Source organism: Podarcis liolepis (genome assembly GCF_965112155.1).
Source record: "Podarcis liolepis genome assembly, chromosome: 1".
Lineage (NCBI taxonomy): Eukaryota > Metazoa > Chordata > Lepidosauria > Squamata > Lacertidae > Podarcis > Podarcis liolepis.
Genome location: NC_139554.1, coordinates 86,276,802 through 86,296,118, shown reverse-complemented (window position 1 = coordinate 86,296,118; position 19,317 = coordinate 86,276,802). Strand labels below are relative to the sequence as shown.

At 44.4% G+C, this 19,317-nt stretch overlaps 1 protein-coding gene across 2 annotated transcripts; it reads left to right on the top strand.

Moving 5' to 3' along the window:
* The first annotated feature begins 855 nt into the window (after positions 1–855).
* Positions 856–11,047, top strand: CATIP (ciliogenesis associated TTC17 interacting protein). Of its 2 annotated transcripts, none has more exons than XM_083490873.1 (10): positions 856–1,002; positions 2,669–2,845; positions 4,096–4,296; positions 6,069–6,124; positions 6,876–6,962; positions 8,226–8,396; positions 8,688–8,812; positions 9,409–9,485; positions 10,530–10,618; positions 10,798–11,047. In XM_083490873.1, the coding sequence occupies exons 2-10, from the start codon at positions 2,749–2,751 to the stop codon at positions 11,008–11,010; spliced, it is 1,116 nt and encodes a 371-aa protein (XP_083346999.1). In that variant the 5' UTR covers positions 856–1,002; positions 2,669–2,748; the 3' UTR covers positions 11,011–11,047. The 2 variants fall into 2 exon arrangements, with proteins under 2 accessions (XP_083346999.1, XP_083347000.1); XM_083490874.1 differs by having other exon boundaries at positions 989–1,209.
* Positions 11,048–19,317: the final 8,270 nt, after the last annotated feature.

Genomic DNA, 19,317 nt, shown 5'->3' with positions numbered 1-19,317 from the left:
AATGTTTAAGATGACAGAGAGACGGACATGATGCTGTTAAAAGTTCATCACTGAAATGTCCTACTCCCAAAGAAGAGCCAGTTTATTCATAGAACTCTTTCATTAGTCACAGTGATGAGTTACTCTTCTACTTAGAACTTCTCTGTATGATATATTCTTGTGTAACATCTGTGGCTGGGACTCTGCATGTCCTAAGTCCTCAAAAGTGCCATGTTTTGCACTTAGGAAAATGTGATATTTCCCCCATAAGATTTTGTAGCCATAAGATTTTGTTTGATTCAACTAAGACACAAACGCCATCAGATGTTGAGTCCTTTGCTACTGTGATGGCTTTATGGAATGTTACTACATGCATGCCAGGGGTACCATTTGCACCATTGCACCATTTTTCTACTACAGTAACAGAACAGGCCCACGGTATTTTGTGAGCTTCCTTGTTAAGGTATTCCTTTGGTGGCTTTGAATTCACTAATTGTGTGACCCCAATGCAGGGGTACTTAGCCAGCAATAAATGGAGAAGAACTATCCGTAACCCACAGTCTGGGTGTGTGTGTGTGTAAAACACCACTAATTTAATTTTGCTTTTCTGAAGCAACATTTGGAATCAATGTTCAGCAAGGTCTTTCCTGTTGCCGAGCTATTCTTCCTCCTCAGCCATTACATGCAGTCATTATACTGTCATTGGATCAGGAAGTATGAGAATATTGTGCAAAGGATGGTGTATGTAGACGTGCCTTGTTTGGTTGCGCAAACCATTGAAAACAGAACTCCACGACTATACCTTTTATATTCTGATCACCTGTTCCTAATTCCCAGCTCATGCCCTCCTCTCCCTTTGTGTTCTTCCCTGTTACAATTCCGTGCATGCTAGAATCCTGTGAAAAGCTTCTCTCAATGCTACCAACTCATTCTGTCACTTTAAGAGGCGGGGAGGAAGGCTGTTGCTGCGGAAACCAGTGAATACATTGCAACCTCACTGTGGAAGGACAGGAAAAAAACGCAGTGAGTCTACAGTGGGAGGCTTCAGGTCTAACATGAAGCTGACTTCCACTCATTTCTCTAAATTTATCCCCATCCTGGGAAGCTGCATGGGTGGGGAGGAAATAACTGGGATGGATGCAACTGGGGTTAGCATTTGAGGCATTCATTGATGAGGGTGGAGGGGCTTTGTTGCTACATCAGGATGCTGTACAGAAGGACAGAGGACAAGTGAGTGGAAGGAAATAGGGGGTCTTTGCAGCCAATATTCTCCCAAATTTATACAAATGCTTTACTAATTAATTGATTGCCGGGCTGGGAGCCATCCAATAAAATAAAAGGAGGCCGTTTCAATGAGAAAAAGACAGAGATAGCACATACCTTATCTCAATTTAAGTGTCATTTATTTATTTTTAAATTTTAAATTTTGTCTACCACTTAATCATCAAAACCTGCACTGTAGATGGTTTGCATAAAACATAAGATAGACATTAAAATCCTCAGAAGTTAAAAATGAGTTGATCCATTAAAAAGTATTTATAAAATCACTGGTTAAAAATATATGTTATGAAATATAAAAGGGAATTACCAATTAAAATGCTGACCCTACCTATCTGGCTTAGGCTTGCCTAAGCAAAAACATTTCAGAAGGCGCTACAAACAATACAGCAAAGGTGTCTGTCAAATACCAGTGTGCAGGGAGTTGCAGCATAGGGACTGCCCCATTGCAAGACCGATTCCTTACTTGTGCAGAACAGGCTTCCCCTAAAGAATCCTGAAAATTGTAGCTGTTACAGACCCTTTGAAGGACTACCTTTCTCAGAGTTCCATGGGAAGAGGGAAGATGGCCCTCATCCTTCCTCCTATTCTCTGGGAAGAGCCTGCAAAAAGCTTGACCATAGAGATCTATCTTAGCACCCACCAAGGAGATGGCACGAAGCACAGCACAATAAGAGCCATCGCTTTGCCTGGATATCTGACTTTTAGACATGCAGGGCCCATTAGCTGGTCCTGATTCCTAGTTTTCAGTTTCAAAAAGTTTGTAGTGTTTATAGCCTGGGAGGTTGGTGGGAATAATGGGAAATGTGCATTGCCTCCGAGGGAATATGGCAATCCTGTTAAGGCGGTCCATGAGGAGGTGCTTTGGTCTGGATGCCCATGGAAGGGGCTAGGGCCATAGTACTCCTTGTGGAGTAGCCCTGATTTGATGCAAGCCATAGGGTCTCCTCAACTTTGGTTCGACCCCTTGGTTGATAATCCAGCAGACAGGTTGGTTGAGGTCGGTTACCACCCAATGCCTTCACCAAACTCCTTACAGCTGTAATCAATAACATTGTGGCCTAAATTCAAACCATACAGTGTCGTCACGAGTGGTCTTTTGGTCAGCGATGCCCTGTGGGGTGGTGGGCTCACAGCACCTGAATGCGCAAATGGCAGATCCCCATGTCTTGGACACGTTAGCTCAGTTCTTTCTGGTGTTGGTTTCATGCTGAATTCTTCACTGTGACTCCCCCTTGTATATATTGTCAAAATAAATTCAAACAGTATGGCAGGCTGGGACTATTCCCCTTATCTCACACCGTATGTGGCTAGAGCTATGTCCACTCCAGCTAATGTATTGCAGGCAGGGTTTGCATCCAGTCTGCTTTCATCATCCATATCCTTCCCCCCCCCCCACTTCTTCTTCCAGATTTCCTCACAGCGGATCTCTGGGAAGTGTCCTCTTCTACACCCACCTGTTCCAAGGCTTTAAGTCCTCATTTCTCCACAATGCAAAAGAAGACCTCAGACGAGGTGGCGAAGGAGGTGCCAATACCGAAAGTCCCAGCTGCCAACAAAGGGGCAGTGGAATTCCTCTCGCTCATTGGTGGGTGCCCCTTTTGAGGAGGGAGGCGGCTCTCCTACCCTGTTCTCCCCCATGTAAGGGAGGGGTGCTGACAGCCAGGAGCTTTTTCACTATCAACCTTTGAAGATATAGGAGTCTTAGGGCCAAAGTAGTCTGACACTAAAAGCACCACTGGGAAAACCTTTTTTCTTTTTCTTCATAGCAGGCACTGAGGGGCGGGGGTATTGGTGTTGCAGCAGACATAGAGGAGGTTTAAACCTCTCCTCATCCTGCCACCCAGCTGCTTTCTAATGAATTTCCCTACTCCACTCCACACTGGGGGCATTTTCATTGGGATTTCAATAGGGGGGAGTAAAAGATCCCCTGCCTGCATGCTGCAGTCTCAATGAAAATGGGAGGGTCCCCCTGCACCTGCTATTATTAAAAAATGAAATGGAATAGGAATATTCTCAGTGTAATGTCGTGTCTAGTTTCCTCAGTTCCAAACCATTAAGGAACACTATTGGTCAGCGTGGGCATGATTGTATCAGCAGGTTTGATGCTAATTCCTAAGGCAAAACCAAGTTTCCTATCTTCAACAGCCAATTTTGTGAGCCACCTTTTAGACCTAGTACAAGGCTTTGCCAGATTGACTTGCAAGATGGTATGTCCCAGGGCTGGGATGGGGAAACTTCAGGGCCAAATGCAGGCTTCTCTGTCTGACCCTCAGGACTTTTCCCAGAGCCCTTTCCACCCTCTCCAGGCCACATGCCTCACCAGCCCTGGACTGCACCCTCCTTGAGAGCTTTTCCCTCACTGTAACGTGTCCTCAGCCTCAGACAATATGGGAATGTTCAGGGTGGCAGGAGAGGATCTATTGTTTATTAACCTGGAATGCAGCCCATTTTCCCCACGCCTTTCCCTGACTGACCATCCTTTCAAATGCTGTAATGAATCATGGACAAAACACCAGGCAAATCATAGGCAAGCAACTGGCAGGCCTTGGGAAGAAGCCAGGGAGAAAGGAGGTCAATGTGACCCAGATGACTCCAAACTTAGTGGACTCATTCCTTCAGTTTTTCAGTTAAACACTTCCATATAGAACATGGTTTGATATTAGGTCTCTGCTCATGAGTTTTAGGGTTGGATCTACCCTTGTCGTCAAAATACTCTGCATCCACCACCAACAACTGGTTTCTGTTCTTGGGGAATATTTTCCCATTCTGTGTGGAAACAGGCTTTTCTCTCTCTGTTTCCCCCAAATGATAATGTTCTACTCTCTCATCTTACAGAACTGAAAGAGATAAAGTACTGCATTTTTGGGGAATCACTGGTTGCCATCTCAGAGAGCGGAGAGACTACAGGGACATTCACCATCTCAGTGGAGGAGACCAGCTATTCACCAGACGACTGGGACGAAGAAGACCTGTACCTGGTCCGTGCCAGCAGCAAGGGGACCATTGATGGCATCCCTTGCACAACGTCCATTACAGGTAACCTCACTGTGATAATTTGGCAGGAGGAGGGTGGTGTTATGGAGAAGGGAGAGAGTCAGACTACTCCTGTGTCCAAATAACAGCCTTCAGGCCTCAGATTATACAACTGGCGATATGGGACCTTGAAACTATGGATGCAGAGATGGAGCTATAGCATGAGGAGAAGAGATTTAACCGTAGAGTATTTGTAGCAAGTGAATATAGGCATTTTTTGATTCCTAGTGCTACACTTCCTTAGTCTGATAACTGTTTTAGACCCAAGGAAAGAAAAAGTTGAGCAAGGTTCCAGCCACACAGTGTGGACATAGCACTTAATATTCTGCTGTATAAGGCCCTACAATTCCAGTTCCTATAAGCTAAGGTTGTCATACGTCCGGAATTTCCCGGACATAACCGGCGATTGGCTGTCGGAAGCAGTGTCATGGCGGAATCCGCTGAAGCCTCCAGGAAAATCTTGACATATGGCAACCCATGTCAGCAGTGTCGGTTTGTGTGATTTTCCTTAAAAATAGCTCTAAAACTTCATTTTTATTTATTCTTTTGAGATTTTGCCAAAAAAGCTAAACAACTTTTCTGTCCGGATTTTCACTTTTTGAAATATGGCAACCGTACTATAAGCAAGACTCTACTATGTTTAAAATTATTCCCACTTCATTTAATGGGACTCATGGGCTATGAAGCTTGTTCAGAATTGCAGCCTTCAATCAGCAAAGACCTCCTAATTTTGTGATGTACTTATTTAGTACATTTCTTTCCCACCTTCCCTTGAAGGAGCTCAAGGTGGCATACATGGTCTTCCCTCTTCCCATTTTATCATCACAGCAACCATGTGAGGTTCGTTAGGCTCAGAGACAGTGACTGGCCCGAGGTCACTCTGCATGCTTCACAGCTAAGTGGGGACCAGAACCCCAGTTCCCCAGGCACTCTAACCACTACACCACACTGCTGTTCCTTCTCTCAGCTATTCCCTTGTCGCTAACAATATGCGTTTAATTTTTATTTTATCTCCTTAATGCAGCTGGTATATGTTGAATAAAAGCCATGGAATATTATTTGTGCATTCCCACCCACCCGAGCAATCACGTGTTTTGGTAGGCTGCCTAAAACCCATTGAAACGAATGAGATTTAAGTAGTTCATGCACAATACTAGTCATTCTGCTTTTCTTGTGTAAATATGTTTTGTTTGGATCTGAGAGTTAATACAAGGCTGATGCTTAGAACCTTCTGCTCTCCTTCAAACACCTCAGTTGAGCTGCTTGTCTCGCTGGAAAAGCAACTAGGCAGAGAATGAAGAAAAGTGAGGCTTCACCATAAACAGACCCCTCTTCCCTGAGATGCCTCAGTAGTGCTTTGCCATTTCATGGCATTGGACAGAGTGGTGTTGCTATTGCATCTTAAGCAAACAAAGAAATGGCACAAATTAGGTTGGGCTGATAGCACAGAAAACACTGGAATGCAACATTTTGGAAGAGAATTCATCTGGATCCTCCATAAAAACAGAGTGAACAAATGATATCCATTCCAGAGAAAACAGCTAGTGTGGAATCAACCCAGTCACAGTAAGTTTGGCAGCCGTCACAGTGGTTTCTAGCAGCTATCAGACACAACTTCAGGAAAATTCCGAGAAAGGTAGGCAGCTTCAGGAACTCTTGGTAAAAACTGGAGTATTTCCAAGGGTAATAAAGAGGCGACCTGGGCTTACAGGGAGTGTTTAGGTGGCATAACCTTTAACGTTTGTTTTTTAAACCTTTATCTATTTCTTTATCAGGATATGTAACAAAGAAATTGGAAACTGTGGAGCAGCACACAAAGGAAAGTGTGAGGGTAAATATCTTGTTTGTGTCCCCTTCACCATGGCTACCTGGATGCAAGATAACATCTAAACACCTGAAATGAATGAATAAATAAGGAAATTCTCCAGTAGCACCTTAGAGACCAACTAAGTTTGTTCTAAACATCTGTATTCCTGACAAGATTTCTCCTCTTCACATTGAAGCATGGGGGTAGGGGAAATCTTTTCAGTCCCGCCCCCCTTTTGCAGGTTTCCTTCATGATCTCCATTTTCTGCTCTCCTGGGTAAACTTACTAGGATAGTTGGCCTTAGGTTAAGGTTACCCGACGTCCCCATTTCCCAGGGACAGACCCCGGATTTACAAATCTGTTCCCTGACAAAATCCGTCTATTTAGTAGAAAGTTGAAAAGTGTCCCCGGCTTCATTGAAAAAAATCTGGTAACCTTACCTTAGGTCGCTTTGAAATCAGTGGAATATCCAGCCCATTCAAAAACAGGCTGTTGGAAATGCAGTTGTCAGCCCACCTTCCCCCTGTGGGGACTGGGATTTAAAGCAACACTTTAAATCAGAATAAGCCTTCATCCTGATTTGCTTTTGGGAACTGGTCTTGCAGGCCAAACTGGGACCCATAATTAGGCCTTGGGCCAGAGATTCCCCACCTCTGCACTAGAGGGACAAAGGGCTTAGACATAAGTACTCCTGAGTAAAAAAATAATAATTGTTTTTTAAGTGCATCTGTCTGGCATGGATGTATCATCTTGTGGTACTTACTCTTTTCTACAGTTCAGAGAGCACCCAGTGGAAACCAGGACCCATGTGGTGAGACGCCAAGACCAGCTTTTTGTGAGCAAAACTGTGGTGGAAAGAGATGTGAGTAAATTCTGATCCTTCTTAAAGGATTTGGAAAGTCAAGCCCAACTCCCTCCCTCTCTAGGTTAAGGGAAATAATCACACTAGTAATTCAAATCCATGTAACTTTCATGTCTGTTCACCTGTAAGTTCATTCCAGCGCGATATCCCTATTAAATCCACACAACCAAAATTTTATTTTACGTAATACTTATTTTTAAACATCCCCCCTCCCTCAAAATACAAGTTTCTAACTGCATTTTCTCTTGAAATAACGTGTTTTAAAATGCATTTTGATTGTGGCTGTTGTTGAATGAGAACTACATGGGAACAATCAAGAAGTGAGTTCTGACTCACACATTACTTATTCATTTAGAATATTTATTTCCCACTTTATAAGCAGTTTACAAAAGATCCTGAAATAAAGATTACAGTCAAATCTAGGTTCAGGAACAGAAATAACACAATGTCCCTGTGGTGCAGATTATTCACAGCACTGGAAGGTCTGAATCTGGTTAGTTCATACTTAGTTTCGCAAATACTGTATCCCTCAAGCATTCCTAGCTACTGTCCTTGAATGTTATCTATAATAACTTGTTCCACTGGTTGTCATCAGGGATTAACAGACTATGAGACTGTTACTTTCCACTATCTTGTAGTCTAACTACCTTGGAGTCCAGCCTTGTTGCAAGGCTTGTAAAGTAATTTGCACCCTGTTAAGTATTCTAAATAGACAAACAGCAATATGGCATACTATACTTATGTATTACCTTTATACCCCTTCTTTCTTCCATGATGGAATTCAAGGCAGGTGATCTCCAGACACCAAACAGACCCAGATCTCCTGAGCATGTGCCTTCAGATCATGTCCCGGAACAACATTTCTATTGCACATTTCCAAACCCTCCACCTTCATTATCTCAGTACTTACACCAGCCCACTAAGAAGAACAGCATTGTCCTCATGTTGCAGATATGAGCTGGTCTGAGGCCAAAGGAGTCATGCTTAGTACCAAATGCCACCTAGTTAATTTGCAGCTGAGATCTGATTTGAACTGAGGACTTCCCAAGTCATAGTCTTCACCACTATGCTGCACAAGCCCTCATAACAGTCAGATGACAAAGGGCAGCAAGATCACAGTTTCCCATTCTTGTCCCACGAATGGCTAAGCCTGTCTTGAAGCACCAAGGAGTGGCATCTATAAGTCCCAAAACGATTTCCCCAGAATGACCTGTTGTTGTCTTGGATTTGGTGAAAATGTCTTTCCTCTATTCTCTCTCACAGGAAGAGATCCACGTTGACACATTTTCTTACAAACGTGCACAGCTTCATGGTCTAGTCTCAGAGTCTGCCAACTTCCTGGTGATGCGGGTGATGGCCAGGAGGCAAGCCGTACCACAGGATGCCATTTTCCTTGCATTTGGCATTGACCATCACATCTGCCCCTGCACCTATGTGAGTGTGTCTTAGTGGGGCCCCCTGCAGGTGTTATCAATGCATGAGGAAGTTTGTCTCAGGAAGGGCAGTAGACCAGTGTTACAGCACATATTGTGCTGACCTATCCAGCTACGTAGGCCCAGCCCTTGGTAGATTGGCAAAGATTTCCACGTGAAGATTTGACCAAAACATGTAGGCCAGCTGACTGTCTAAAGTTAACTATATGCTGGCAGGAGAGAACAAGGCTTTGCTGCCTCACCAGCAGCACCGTTTTAACTCACCTTTCTCGTTCTTCACTTCACTTCCCAGAGTTCCCTGGGCATCCAGAAGCAGAAAGTGGGCAAAGAGGAGGTGGAGGTGTTTGTCATTGAGAGAGTTGTGCACTCCATGGATGAGGTCCCCCTGTGCTGGCAGTTCTACTTCCTGTCGGATGGGTAAGGAGGCTCCAGTGCAATCGCTTGTGCCCAGCCCTTCCTTGCAGGCAACATGGCTCCCTCCCTCTGACCTAGAATAGCTTCTGACAGTCTTATTGACAGCATTCTTACTGTAGGTTTCCTAGCACAGCCTGGTTTCCTTTGAATGCCAGTACTTTAAAAAAACCCTACTATTATTATTATTATTACAAATACATTGAGTACAATACACAGGTTGTGTGTACTAAATTCCCCATCTCTCCCTCCCTTATTCCACCCTAAGAACCATAAATGAAACAAATCAGTTGCATTCTGTATGCAAAATGACGTGCAAAATGTGGGGAGGAGAAGAGGATACAGAAGATGTTTGCATCTTCGGTATCCACCAAGATACATTTGTCAGTTGATTAACTAAAAGAAACGCATTGATAATGGCAGGAGAACTTCCCGTTCCTAGGCCTGGCATGCCTCATGATGATCCATTCACAGCACATCATGAAGGCACCAGAGTCGCCTGCAGCTACAGTCCTGCAGGGCTCCTGCCAATCTCTTACAGTTCCCAGGCAAATATGGGAGGGTCCAGCTGGCTAGTTTTCCTTCTTGCCTCCTCCACCCAGGCATTTATCTCGCCGTGTCCAGGTTGGATCCCCGGCCACCATGGTGATCCTTCAGATGCCCATTCTGATCGACACAGGTAAAAGGCAGGAGTCTGTGAAATTTCCCTCCCTCCACCCCGTCAGCGGTTGGGAATGGTCACCAGAGGCAATTGGGGCATTTGGTAGTTGAACCCCCTCCAGACATCCTTTCTTCATTGGACATTTGTGATCATTTGCAATTGAGGTGGTCACATCAGCTTTCCATACTGTTAGTGCCTGCAAAAGTTTTTGGGGTGGTCACGCTGCTTCATTTCCATGCAGTGTATCTCCCATAACCTCCTGCTGAAGTTTCTTACCTTTTTTATACTACAAATGTTCTAGTTAATTTTTGTTTCAGTTCTGTTGTGCTATTGCCCCTTTGGAAAGCAAAAATATGATAGCAATTGGGGAAGTAAGTAAAGGTAAAGGGACCCCTGACCATTAGGTCCAGTTGTGACCGACTCTGGGGTTGCGCGCTCATCTCACTCTATAGGACGAGGGAGCCAGTCTTTGTCCGCAGACAGCTTCTGGGTCATGTGGCCAGCATGACTAAGCTGCTTCTGGCGAACCAGAGCAGCACATGGAAACACCGTTTACCTTCCCGCTAGAGTGGTACCTACTTGCACTTTGACGTGCTTTCGAACTGCTAGGTTGGCAGGAGCTAGGACCGAACAATGGGAGCTCATCCCGTTGCAGGGATTCGAACCGCCAACCTCCTGATCAACAAGTCCTAGGCTCTGTGGTTGAACCCACAGTGCCACCCGCGTCCCTTAATTGGGGAAGTATCTCAAAGCAAACTAAAGTAGACTAAATCCACCATTAACACACTATTATTGTGTCGAGAACGCGTTGCAGGATACACCCACAACAAAACACCAGTCTGGAGAGGCCCAGAATCTGTGCTGGCCTCCACTGGGGACAGCATCTGGGAGTGAATCAACTAACTTGGGCAAAATGCAGAAATGCATTCTCTTTCATTTGGGCATGGATTGAAATTTAATTGCACTATTTATTTTTAAGAGCCATGGATTTCTAGTATGTGATGGACATCAATCTCTAATTCCCATGTTCCTAACTCTGCTTCAATTTCCACCTCTTCCCAGATGAACCAGACCCTCGTCCAGTCTTCGAGAAAATCCCGCTGGATTGGGAAGAGGATGTGCAGCTGTATTCCCAGTTCTTAGACAGAAAGGTGAGTTGTGTGGCAGCTAGAGTCTTGCCTACACCCTTAAAATGTGCCAGCTCTTGCCAAGGGTCAATTAGTGGGCCTCCAAATACATATAGTTCTACCTGAAGTACTTGGCACCAAACTGGATAGAGCAACAACCTGAGAGACCCTCCTCTAACGGGGGTTTGGTTTCCTCCCTTCAGGAGGAGCTGCAAGCAAGCCATGCCACCTATGTGCGTCGCCACCCAGAGCTCCGTGCACTGTTGGCAGATTTCTTACAGCTGCTGCTCCTTCGCAAGCCTGATGATGTGGTCACCTTTGCTGCGGAGTTCTTTGCCCCCTTTTCAGCGGAGCGCCCGCCCTGCAGGTCGTTTCGGTCATCCGACAAGCCCAGCCCCTTTCGCAACCACGTCTAAACTATTCCAGCAGAAGAATAAAGACCCAGAGAATGACGCTGGGGTTTGCGGAAACTGTTTTTGGAAGTTGCTGGGGGCATGCCCTGCCGAGAGGGGTGCATGATGACTACTGCTGTGTCCAGGGCAGAGGCTCAGTCCTGAGGTACGCTGCTTCCCAAAGGGTGTTAGGAGTGCTGCAGGGAGTAGGAACTGAAACCGCTAGCATTTCCACACCCAGCACAGAGCTGGCGACTCTGCAAAGTGGGAAGTGGTGGAAAACCTCCAGAATGTGACATTTTGGATCAAATGTATCCTTAAAAAAGAAAAAAGAAGAAGGCAGGAGTTAAACTTTATAACAGACTTCTCTGAATTTAAATTTTTGGCTTTAGAGACGAAAGCTCAGCCAATAAATAATTGAATCAATTGATAGAAAATTTACAAAAAGTGAGACCAAATAAAGTTTTTTCCCCTATTATTGAAAACAATGAGTTTAAAAGGTGCGTCCAAATATGTAGACTTCTGTGTGGAGGAACAGCTAATGGCTGTGGAAGAAGATGCACTGGCTTGATTCAGATGTAACTGAAAACTATGGTCAAAAGTGGGAAGCTACTGTTTATTGCAGCTAGAAACTTAGCATCTCCTCTCCTCCCACAGGAGGGGGAGGAGGTGAGAAAGGTAGGTGTGACTGTACAAACCGATGGCTCATACCTGCGCATTGTTATATTTGAATCAAACCTTGAATAAGGTATCAAACAAACGTTAATTCAGATAAATCTGCAAGTGTTCTAAAAAAAATTCAAGAAGTAGACATCCTTTCTGAAGAATGGAAGGAGATGGAAAAGGTGGCGTCAGCTCTGTTTCTAGTATATCTGTCAACATTAAGAGCCAGTCATTCTCACTCAGGCAGGTCCTTTTTTCCAGTTACACCTGTAGGGACCCAGCCTTTACATTTGAAACATGTAAATAGCAAGATCCCCATCAAACACAATTTTGTTGTTTTGTCTAAATCAATATTAGAAGTTACAACATTTAAACATGCACCAAAACCTTAAAACATTTAAAATTGAAATTGTCCTCAGCTATTCTCTCGCAATACCCCGCCTGAAAGTTCAACATTTTACAGAGCACCAGTTATGTTCTCTTCATGTAGCTAGAGCTGGCAGATAATTTTTTTGTACTTACTTAGGAGAAGGGCGATGTTTACATGGGCCGTTTTTGTCTTGGGAAAGAGAACACAGGAAATGTGGGTTTTTTTAAAAAGAAATGTTGTGCCTATTATCAAACTATGAAAGTACAGCATATTCTTAACACAGTTCTTTTAGCACAGTATCTCATCCCCCTTGGTAATTGTTCCATAAAGGGATATTTGTTTGTTTGTTTGTTTGTTTGTTTGCTCACTGACTGAAAATGTTTTCTGTACAAAAATATTATGTCTGCATAGGAAAAGCAGTGTACAGGGATAGCCTTCAGCCATCCATAGATAAATGATGATACTACTAATGGGGATATTCAATTCCATAAGCGCAGTAACCCATAGCTAACAGGGATTCTTACAGTGCGTTGTAACTCATTTCTCACATTTTCCTTTGGTTTTGCATTTTTGAAGCAGGGGTGCCATTTCAGCACTGGCCACCATGCTGTTTAAAAAACAAAACAGGAAAATGAAAAGCTTTCCTGAAAACATTGCTATGAGTCCCTCTGATCCCCTTTGTGTTGGGCAACTCTTCTTTGCTCCTCAAAATTACAGGGCAGATACCCATTTCATCTTGCTCCAGTGTCAGGGCTCTGACTGAGTCACCCTGGATGAGAGTTATGAGGCAGGGGTGGGTTTTTTGCCTTTTCCCCCAGGCCTTTACATCTGTACTCCAGGGGGCAAACCAGCTGCTTTTGAACTTACTAGCCTCCTTCCTCCATCTCTCTTGCCTATTGAGAAACCAGAACCTTTCCAGCTGCGAAAGAAAGCAGCATATTAGTAAGAATCACGGCCTTCATACAGTCAGTCCCTCAAGCTTGATAATCATTCAGCGTTTTGAATGATTCAACTCAGTGGCCACTCTGGTCCCAGATGGGCAACAATTCTGTGGGAAAGAACTGCACATGCCCTTGTTGTGCTGGGCCTTTAAACATTACACCAATGTTGTGGGATGAAACTATGGAAACATACCTCCCACACCATTGTAGTAACCTCTTTTAGTGGGCATGGGGAACCATTGGTCCTCCAGATGTTGCTGGACCACAACTCCCATTGTCCCTGGCAATTGGCCATGCTTGCTGGGGCTGATGGGAGCTGTCGTTCAGTGACGTCTGGAGGGCCACAGGTTCCCCACACCTGCTGTGAAGGGAGCAATAATAAACCAAGAAAGATCCCTTTGAAGAATAAAGGAGATCAGTTGGGAGATATGAGAAGAACCAATGTTCACAGCAAAACGAAACATAGCTCTTTTGCTCACCTATATTTGTACTCCTAGGCCAGGAATGGTCCAGGTGCCAAATCCAACCTGCTGAGGAGTACTTAGCTGCCCGCCTTCATCAAAACCAGTCAATAGTAAGATGGCGGGTACAAGGATGGCATGCTTGCCATCTGTTTTCCACAGGGAGCTTGGAGTGTAGCTTGTCCCCTTAAACAGGAGGCGGACAGGTTCTGAGAACTGGGGATGTGACTGAGATGATGACTCAGCATCATGTGAGGCCAGTGTTCAACGTCCTTCACAAATAAGCTCAATGTGATAAAGACAATTTGCAACCATTTATGTTTCTTCAAAGGAGGAAACAGGGCTCTCTGGAATCAAAGATAACGCTCTTGTACAGATGGAATGGATACTTGTGGTTTAAGAAAATTAACACCCCCAAACTTCAATTATAGTTACTCAACAAAAAGGAATTCATTTCAATAGAGGTTATTGTCATGTGATCTTTAGGTTTGCATCAGTGAAGGCCTTGTGTAATATGAGAACAAAGAAAAGGGGTCAGTGACTGCCTAGGGCCTGTCAAACCCTATCAATGTTTGTGTTTATATGAGCTATAAAAGTATATGTGCATTTACATACAGCCATATGCTGAAGCTTAGCGTAGCTGTACATAGTTGGTAGCCTGCCTGCAGCCAAAGAACTGTCTAAATAGTGAATTTTAAAAAATCATAAGAATACTTTAAAAATTATATTTATTATTTATACCCACTTTTCTGTAGCATGCATCCAAAGTAGCTTGCAAAAATTGAAGCAATCAGTAATACAAGACAATCTTTTGCACAATAAAAATGCAGCACTGAAGTCATTATATGAACAGCAAGCAGCTGTTACCAAAACCCACTATCATCACACCCATCAATGTACATGGTGCTTTACAGAGAACCAAAAAAAGGCTGGTCTCTTCCCCAAGGAACTTGACATTCGCTTTATGTCATGGTCCTCACTGCCCCTCTGTAAGGAATTCATTGTCTTCAGAAGAGCCTTCCTGGATCTTGTACAGCATCCTGCTTCCCAGAGGGCCAACCAGATGCCTCTCAGAAGCTCACAGAGAGGACATGAGGGGGCGGGTCCCTCTCCCAGTCCAGTGGTGTTCCTCAGCGACTGGTATTTTGAGGCATGCTGCCTCTGATACTAGAGGTAGTATACAGCCATAATTACTAATAGTCATGGTTAGCCTGATCTCCTTTTGAAGCCATATTAATTTATAGCCATTGTCACACTGAGTAGAAGTGAAATCTGCATTATTTAACTGCACTGTATGAAGAAATGCTGTTTTGTCTGTTCTTAATCTCCCATCATTCAACTTTATTGGGTAACTTTTCATTCTAGCTTTATGAGCGAAGGAGAAAAACTACTCTTCATCCACCTTCTCACCATACTATGCATCATTTTTATAAACCTCTAAGGTGTCTGCCCCTTGCTCAACTTTTTCGGAACTAAGAATCCCAAAACTTTATAGCCTCCCCAGAGTTACTCCTGCTTCTTAATAAGTTTCTTAATCAGCCTTTTCTGAACCTTTTTGAGCTTTTTCACCATCGGCAGAAGTCTCCTATGCCTAAAAGTATAGGACTCCTTTTTGTCATACGTCCGGAATTTCCTGGACATATCCGGAATACTGCAGTTGGCAGCAGTGTCTGGGCGGAAATCAGCAAAATGTCCGGGAAAATCTGGACATATGGCAGTATGGCAGCTCATGTTGGCAGTGCCATTTTTGTCAATTTCCCATAAAAATACAGTCATACCTTGGATCGTGAAGTGAGTGTTCCAGTTTTCGAATGATTTTTGGGAGCCAAATGTCCGTCGGGGCTTCCGCAGCTTCCAATTGGCTGCAGGAGCTTCCTGCAGCCAATCAGAAGCCGTGCTGGAGTTTTCAAATGTTTTGGAAGTCAAACAAACTTCTGGAACGGATACTGTTCGACTTCCAATGTACAAGCGACTATAGCTCAAAAACTGCAATTTTAAAGCTCAACAACTTTTCTGTCTGGATTTTCACTGCTTGAAATATGGCAACCCTATTTTAGGACCTACAGTTGGTAATAATTTCTTTTGGCTTTCTGCCCCATAGTCCACAGATTTCAAAAGATCCCTTGCTAATCCACTTCTTCCCAGCCTATTGCACACAGCCTTTCAGTCCCACTGTCACTGGGAACTATGCAACCTTTGGGGCACATCTCACATTCTCCACTCAACCTCTTTTTCCTCCAGCTCCTCAACCCACCATTTTTCTAGCCCAATGTTTATTTCATCCTCCCTTCTTTAACCATCCTCTCAATCATTCCTAGCATTTTAAGGTTGTGCCTGGGCCTTTTAACACCTGTGAGACAAGCAGAAATTCAATAGGTAAATGTTTCCCCACTTATATCTGCATACAGGGATCTCTCTCTCTCTCTCGATCTCTCTCCACAAACAGGAAAAACACAAGTACAGAGATAATGATTTAATTATGGGGGCTGCTTGCTTTCAATTTGGCCTGGTGCCTTAATGGAGAGTAGCGGCATGGCAGGGAAAGTTTGCTTTCAAACAAAGAAGCGACTGTTCCTATTGAGGTGAGCACTCGTTGAGTGCCAGGAATATGAGGTTTGTTCATGGATGACTAATGCAGTTGTGTGTCTCAAAGTGTGGCGAAATCTGGATAATTCCTCCACCACACAAACACCATAAAATCCCTCAGTTCTTCAGCTTGGAAATCACATGACTTATTCTACCTACAAACGTTATCAGCTGGCCAGGGAGGAAAGCACCTCCTTGGTGAACTCTCTGTCTTTTCTGTGAACAGCTTTATGGGCAAAAATAAATCAGGTAAAACTTTTCATTGTGCAGAGGTAAATGCCAACAGCTCCAAATGTCCACAAATCAAACTGCTTGGAAAGTTACAGGAGCAGGATCCTGGAATCGTAGAATTGTAGAATTGGTAGGGAACCTGAGGGTCATCTAGTCCAATCCCCTGCAATCCAATACAGTGGTACCTCGGGTTACATATGCTTCAGGTTACATACGCTTCAGGTTACAGACTCCGCTAACCCAGAAATATTACCTTGGGTTAAGAACTTTGCTTCAGGATGAGAACAGAAATTGCACGCAAGCGGGAGGCCCCATTAGCTAAAGTGGTGCTTCAGGTTAAGAACAGTTTCAGGTTAAGTACGGACCTCCGGAACGAATTAAGTACTTAACCTGAGGTACCACTGTAATCTCAACTAATTGCACATGACAGATGGCCATCCAGCCTCTGCTTAGAAACTTTCAAGAAAGAAAAGTCCACTGCCTTCTGAGAGACTGCATTCCACTCTGTTGAACAGCTCTTACTGTCAGAAAGTTCTTCCTCTTGTTCAGTTGGAATCTCCTTTCTTGTAACTTGAAGCCATTGGTTTGGGTTGTAGCCTCTGGAGCAGAAGAAAAGCTTGCTCCATCTTCCATGTAACAAAATAATTCCTCTTTTGCAAACAAAGCACTATTCTATGTTGTCAGATTTACCTTCCAACCAAACTTTCCGAGTGGTTTACAAAACTCATAGAATGCAAAATGCAAGCAATGATCACACAAAGATCAAAAGAATAGGATAACTTCATTCACTAAGGCCGGTTACGTTACTGAACATTCATGTTCCATTTTCATGTGCGTTTACATTTGTGTCATTGTGTTACCCTCACGCCTCTGTGGGAAAGAGGACCACAACAAGAGGGACCCCCTCTGCAAGACTGGTTTGCAAAAATGTGAAAGCCAAATGCAGGCAGCCAAAATTTTCCAGCAGATGGCACAACTCCCGTGCGAGAAGTTGCAGCATTTGGGGCTTTTTAGTTTAGAGAATAGACAAGTAAGAGGTGACATGATAAAAGCACAATTTGTGAGTCACGGGGAAAGAGGATAAAGATTTTTTTCTCCCTCTCTCATAAAGCTATAATTCATGGACATGAAGCTGAAAGTTGGAAGGTTCAGGACAGCTCAATGGAGCAGGTGAAGTTAAATCTTTATTATAAAAACAGAATTTGCACAGGAATGCTAGGACTAATGATAGATGAGCACACAACACTTTTTCTGTAGGTCTTGCCTCTATAAGGCAGTGGCAGAGACAAAAATCTCCCACAGCCTTCCCACAGCTGCCTAAATCCCCTCCTTTCCAGGGATTTTCCCAGTCGGAGCTATCTGAGACTACACCAGCATGCCTGCCTTTGCTCCTCCCACTTCATGCCTCTCCTGGTTCTGGGAGACTTGGGGGATGGGGAGCTTTTTGCAGCAGGAGGGAGAGACACCCTGGCTTCTTCACCAGCCTGACTCATCTCTGCCTCTTGGCCTTCCTCCTCTCCTGCTTCCATTTCTGACTTTGTACTTCTCTCTGCCCCAGACTCTCCCTTCTCACTAAATCCTGTTGCCTCTTCAGCTTCCAACGCCTTCTCCTCCCAGTCTTCTCCCTCTTCTCCTTCATCGTCGTCCCACCACCACTCTGAGCCTTCTTCCCTTGGGGGTTCCTCAGCTAGTGCCTTCCACTATCCCTGTGCATTCGGCCAGTTGATGACAGTTACAAGGCATAGTTCAAACCTAGAGAAAAATGATGGTAAAGCAAGTAGCGCAAAGGGATGAATGAAACCAAGAGTCTCCCCTCCCCCCACTTCCTCAAAAGATCGTGCAGAATCTTGGAGTTTATTCATTGCACAGTGGGAAGTAAAGTAGCTAAATAAGGATGACAAGAACCTGAATAAGAATTTTGTATCAGAATGCAGAAGCTGTTCACTGTTTCAACACTGGAGCATAGGCCACAGGGGGTGGGCAGGAGATCTCACTTCCTACGCTAGTGTGGGAAAGCACTGTGACCTTGCTGATGTTGTAGAACTACAATTCCCATCAGCCCCCAGCCAGTGTGACTAAAGGGCAGGGGTGATGGTAGCTGACGTTCAGTGACCTCTGGAAGGCCACAGGGTCGTTATCCCTATCTTAGACATTCTCTGTTTTATGACATTTCTCAACCTCCTGCAACACAGAAATAGGCTGCTGTCCCATATAGGGATCAAACCTGAAACCTTGGCATTAGGAGCACCATGTTCTAACCAAATGAGCTAGGTTGTGCTGCCCTAAATCCACCTCTGCTCCTTTGGCTGGTAGTGCAAATAACAATAGCCAGAGTTGAAAGTGCGTGAGCTGGGCTAGAAGCAGACAGAAGCCAGAGAGTCATGCTTGATTTCTGCTAGAATCCAAGGCTCTGGCTCTGAGAGAAGCAAGACCCTCTAGGGGTGTTAATGCTGTGAGCCCCCCATCGTGGGCTCAGATTTTATATATGTGTAAATAAACCATATATCATAAAGACACCACAGTCTCCACTGTCCCTCATTTCAAGAAAACCAGAACCTGGAATCTGGCACCACTCAGAGGTTGGGGTGGCCTGCAACAATATGTATGTGTGACAAACTACCAAATGTATAATCTTCCAAATACACTAACTAAAAAACAGGATCATTGGCACATCTTTGGTTTTACAATGCTGGCCTCAGTTTCTTGCCATTGGAGTGGAGAGCAGGCAACAGAAGGTGATGCTTGGTTCTGTGTTGTGTGACTGAGTGGTTTCAGACATGCTAGCACAGCTCAGGAGGTGGGCTGGGTGGGCTGCTTTGTGTTAGCAGGAAATGCAGGTTTCCAGGGGGACTCTGCAAGTTGCTAAATATTTATGGCAAGGTGTCCTTGAAGCTATTCCATATACCACAACCAGGTCAGGTTATAAAGCTCACAGCTCTTGTTTGTATTGGACTGTGGGGTGTATGGAGGAGCAATTCAAATAGGGTTGTGTCAGGTGCTGGCAGTGGCGTAGCGTGGGGGGTGCAGGGGGGCCGGCCGCACCGGGCGCACCATCTGGGGGTTAGGGTTAGGGGGCGCA

Bases quoted from the DNA above. Each gene is read 5' to 3' on its own strand.
- CATIP (XM_083490873.1), top strand. From the start codon at position 2,749: ATGCAAAAGAAGACCTCAGACGAGGTGGCGAAGGAGGTGCCAATACCG. The intron at 6,963-8,225 runs GTGAGTAAATTC...TCTCTCTCACAG, and splicing joins AAACTGTGGTGGAAAGAGAT to GAAGAGATCCACGTTGACAC. The intron at 9,486-10,529 runs GTAAAAGGCAGG...ACCTCTTCCCAG, and splicing joins GCCCATTCTGATCGACACAG to ATGAACCAGACCCTCGTCCA.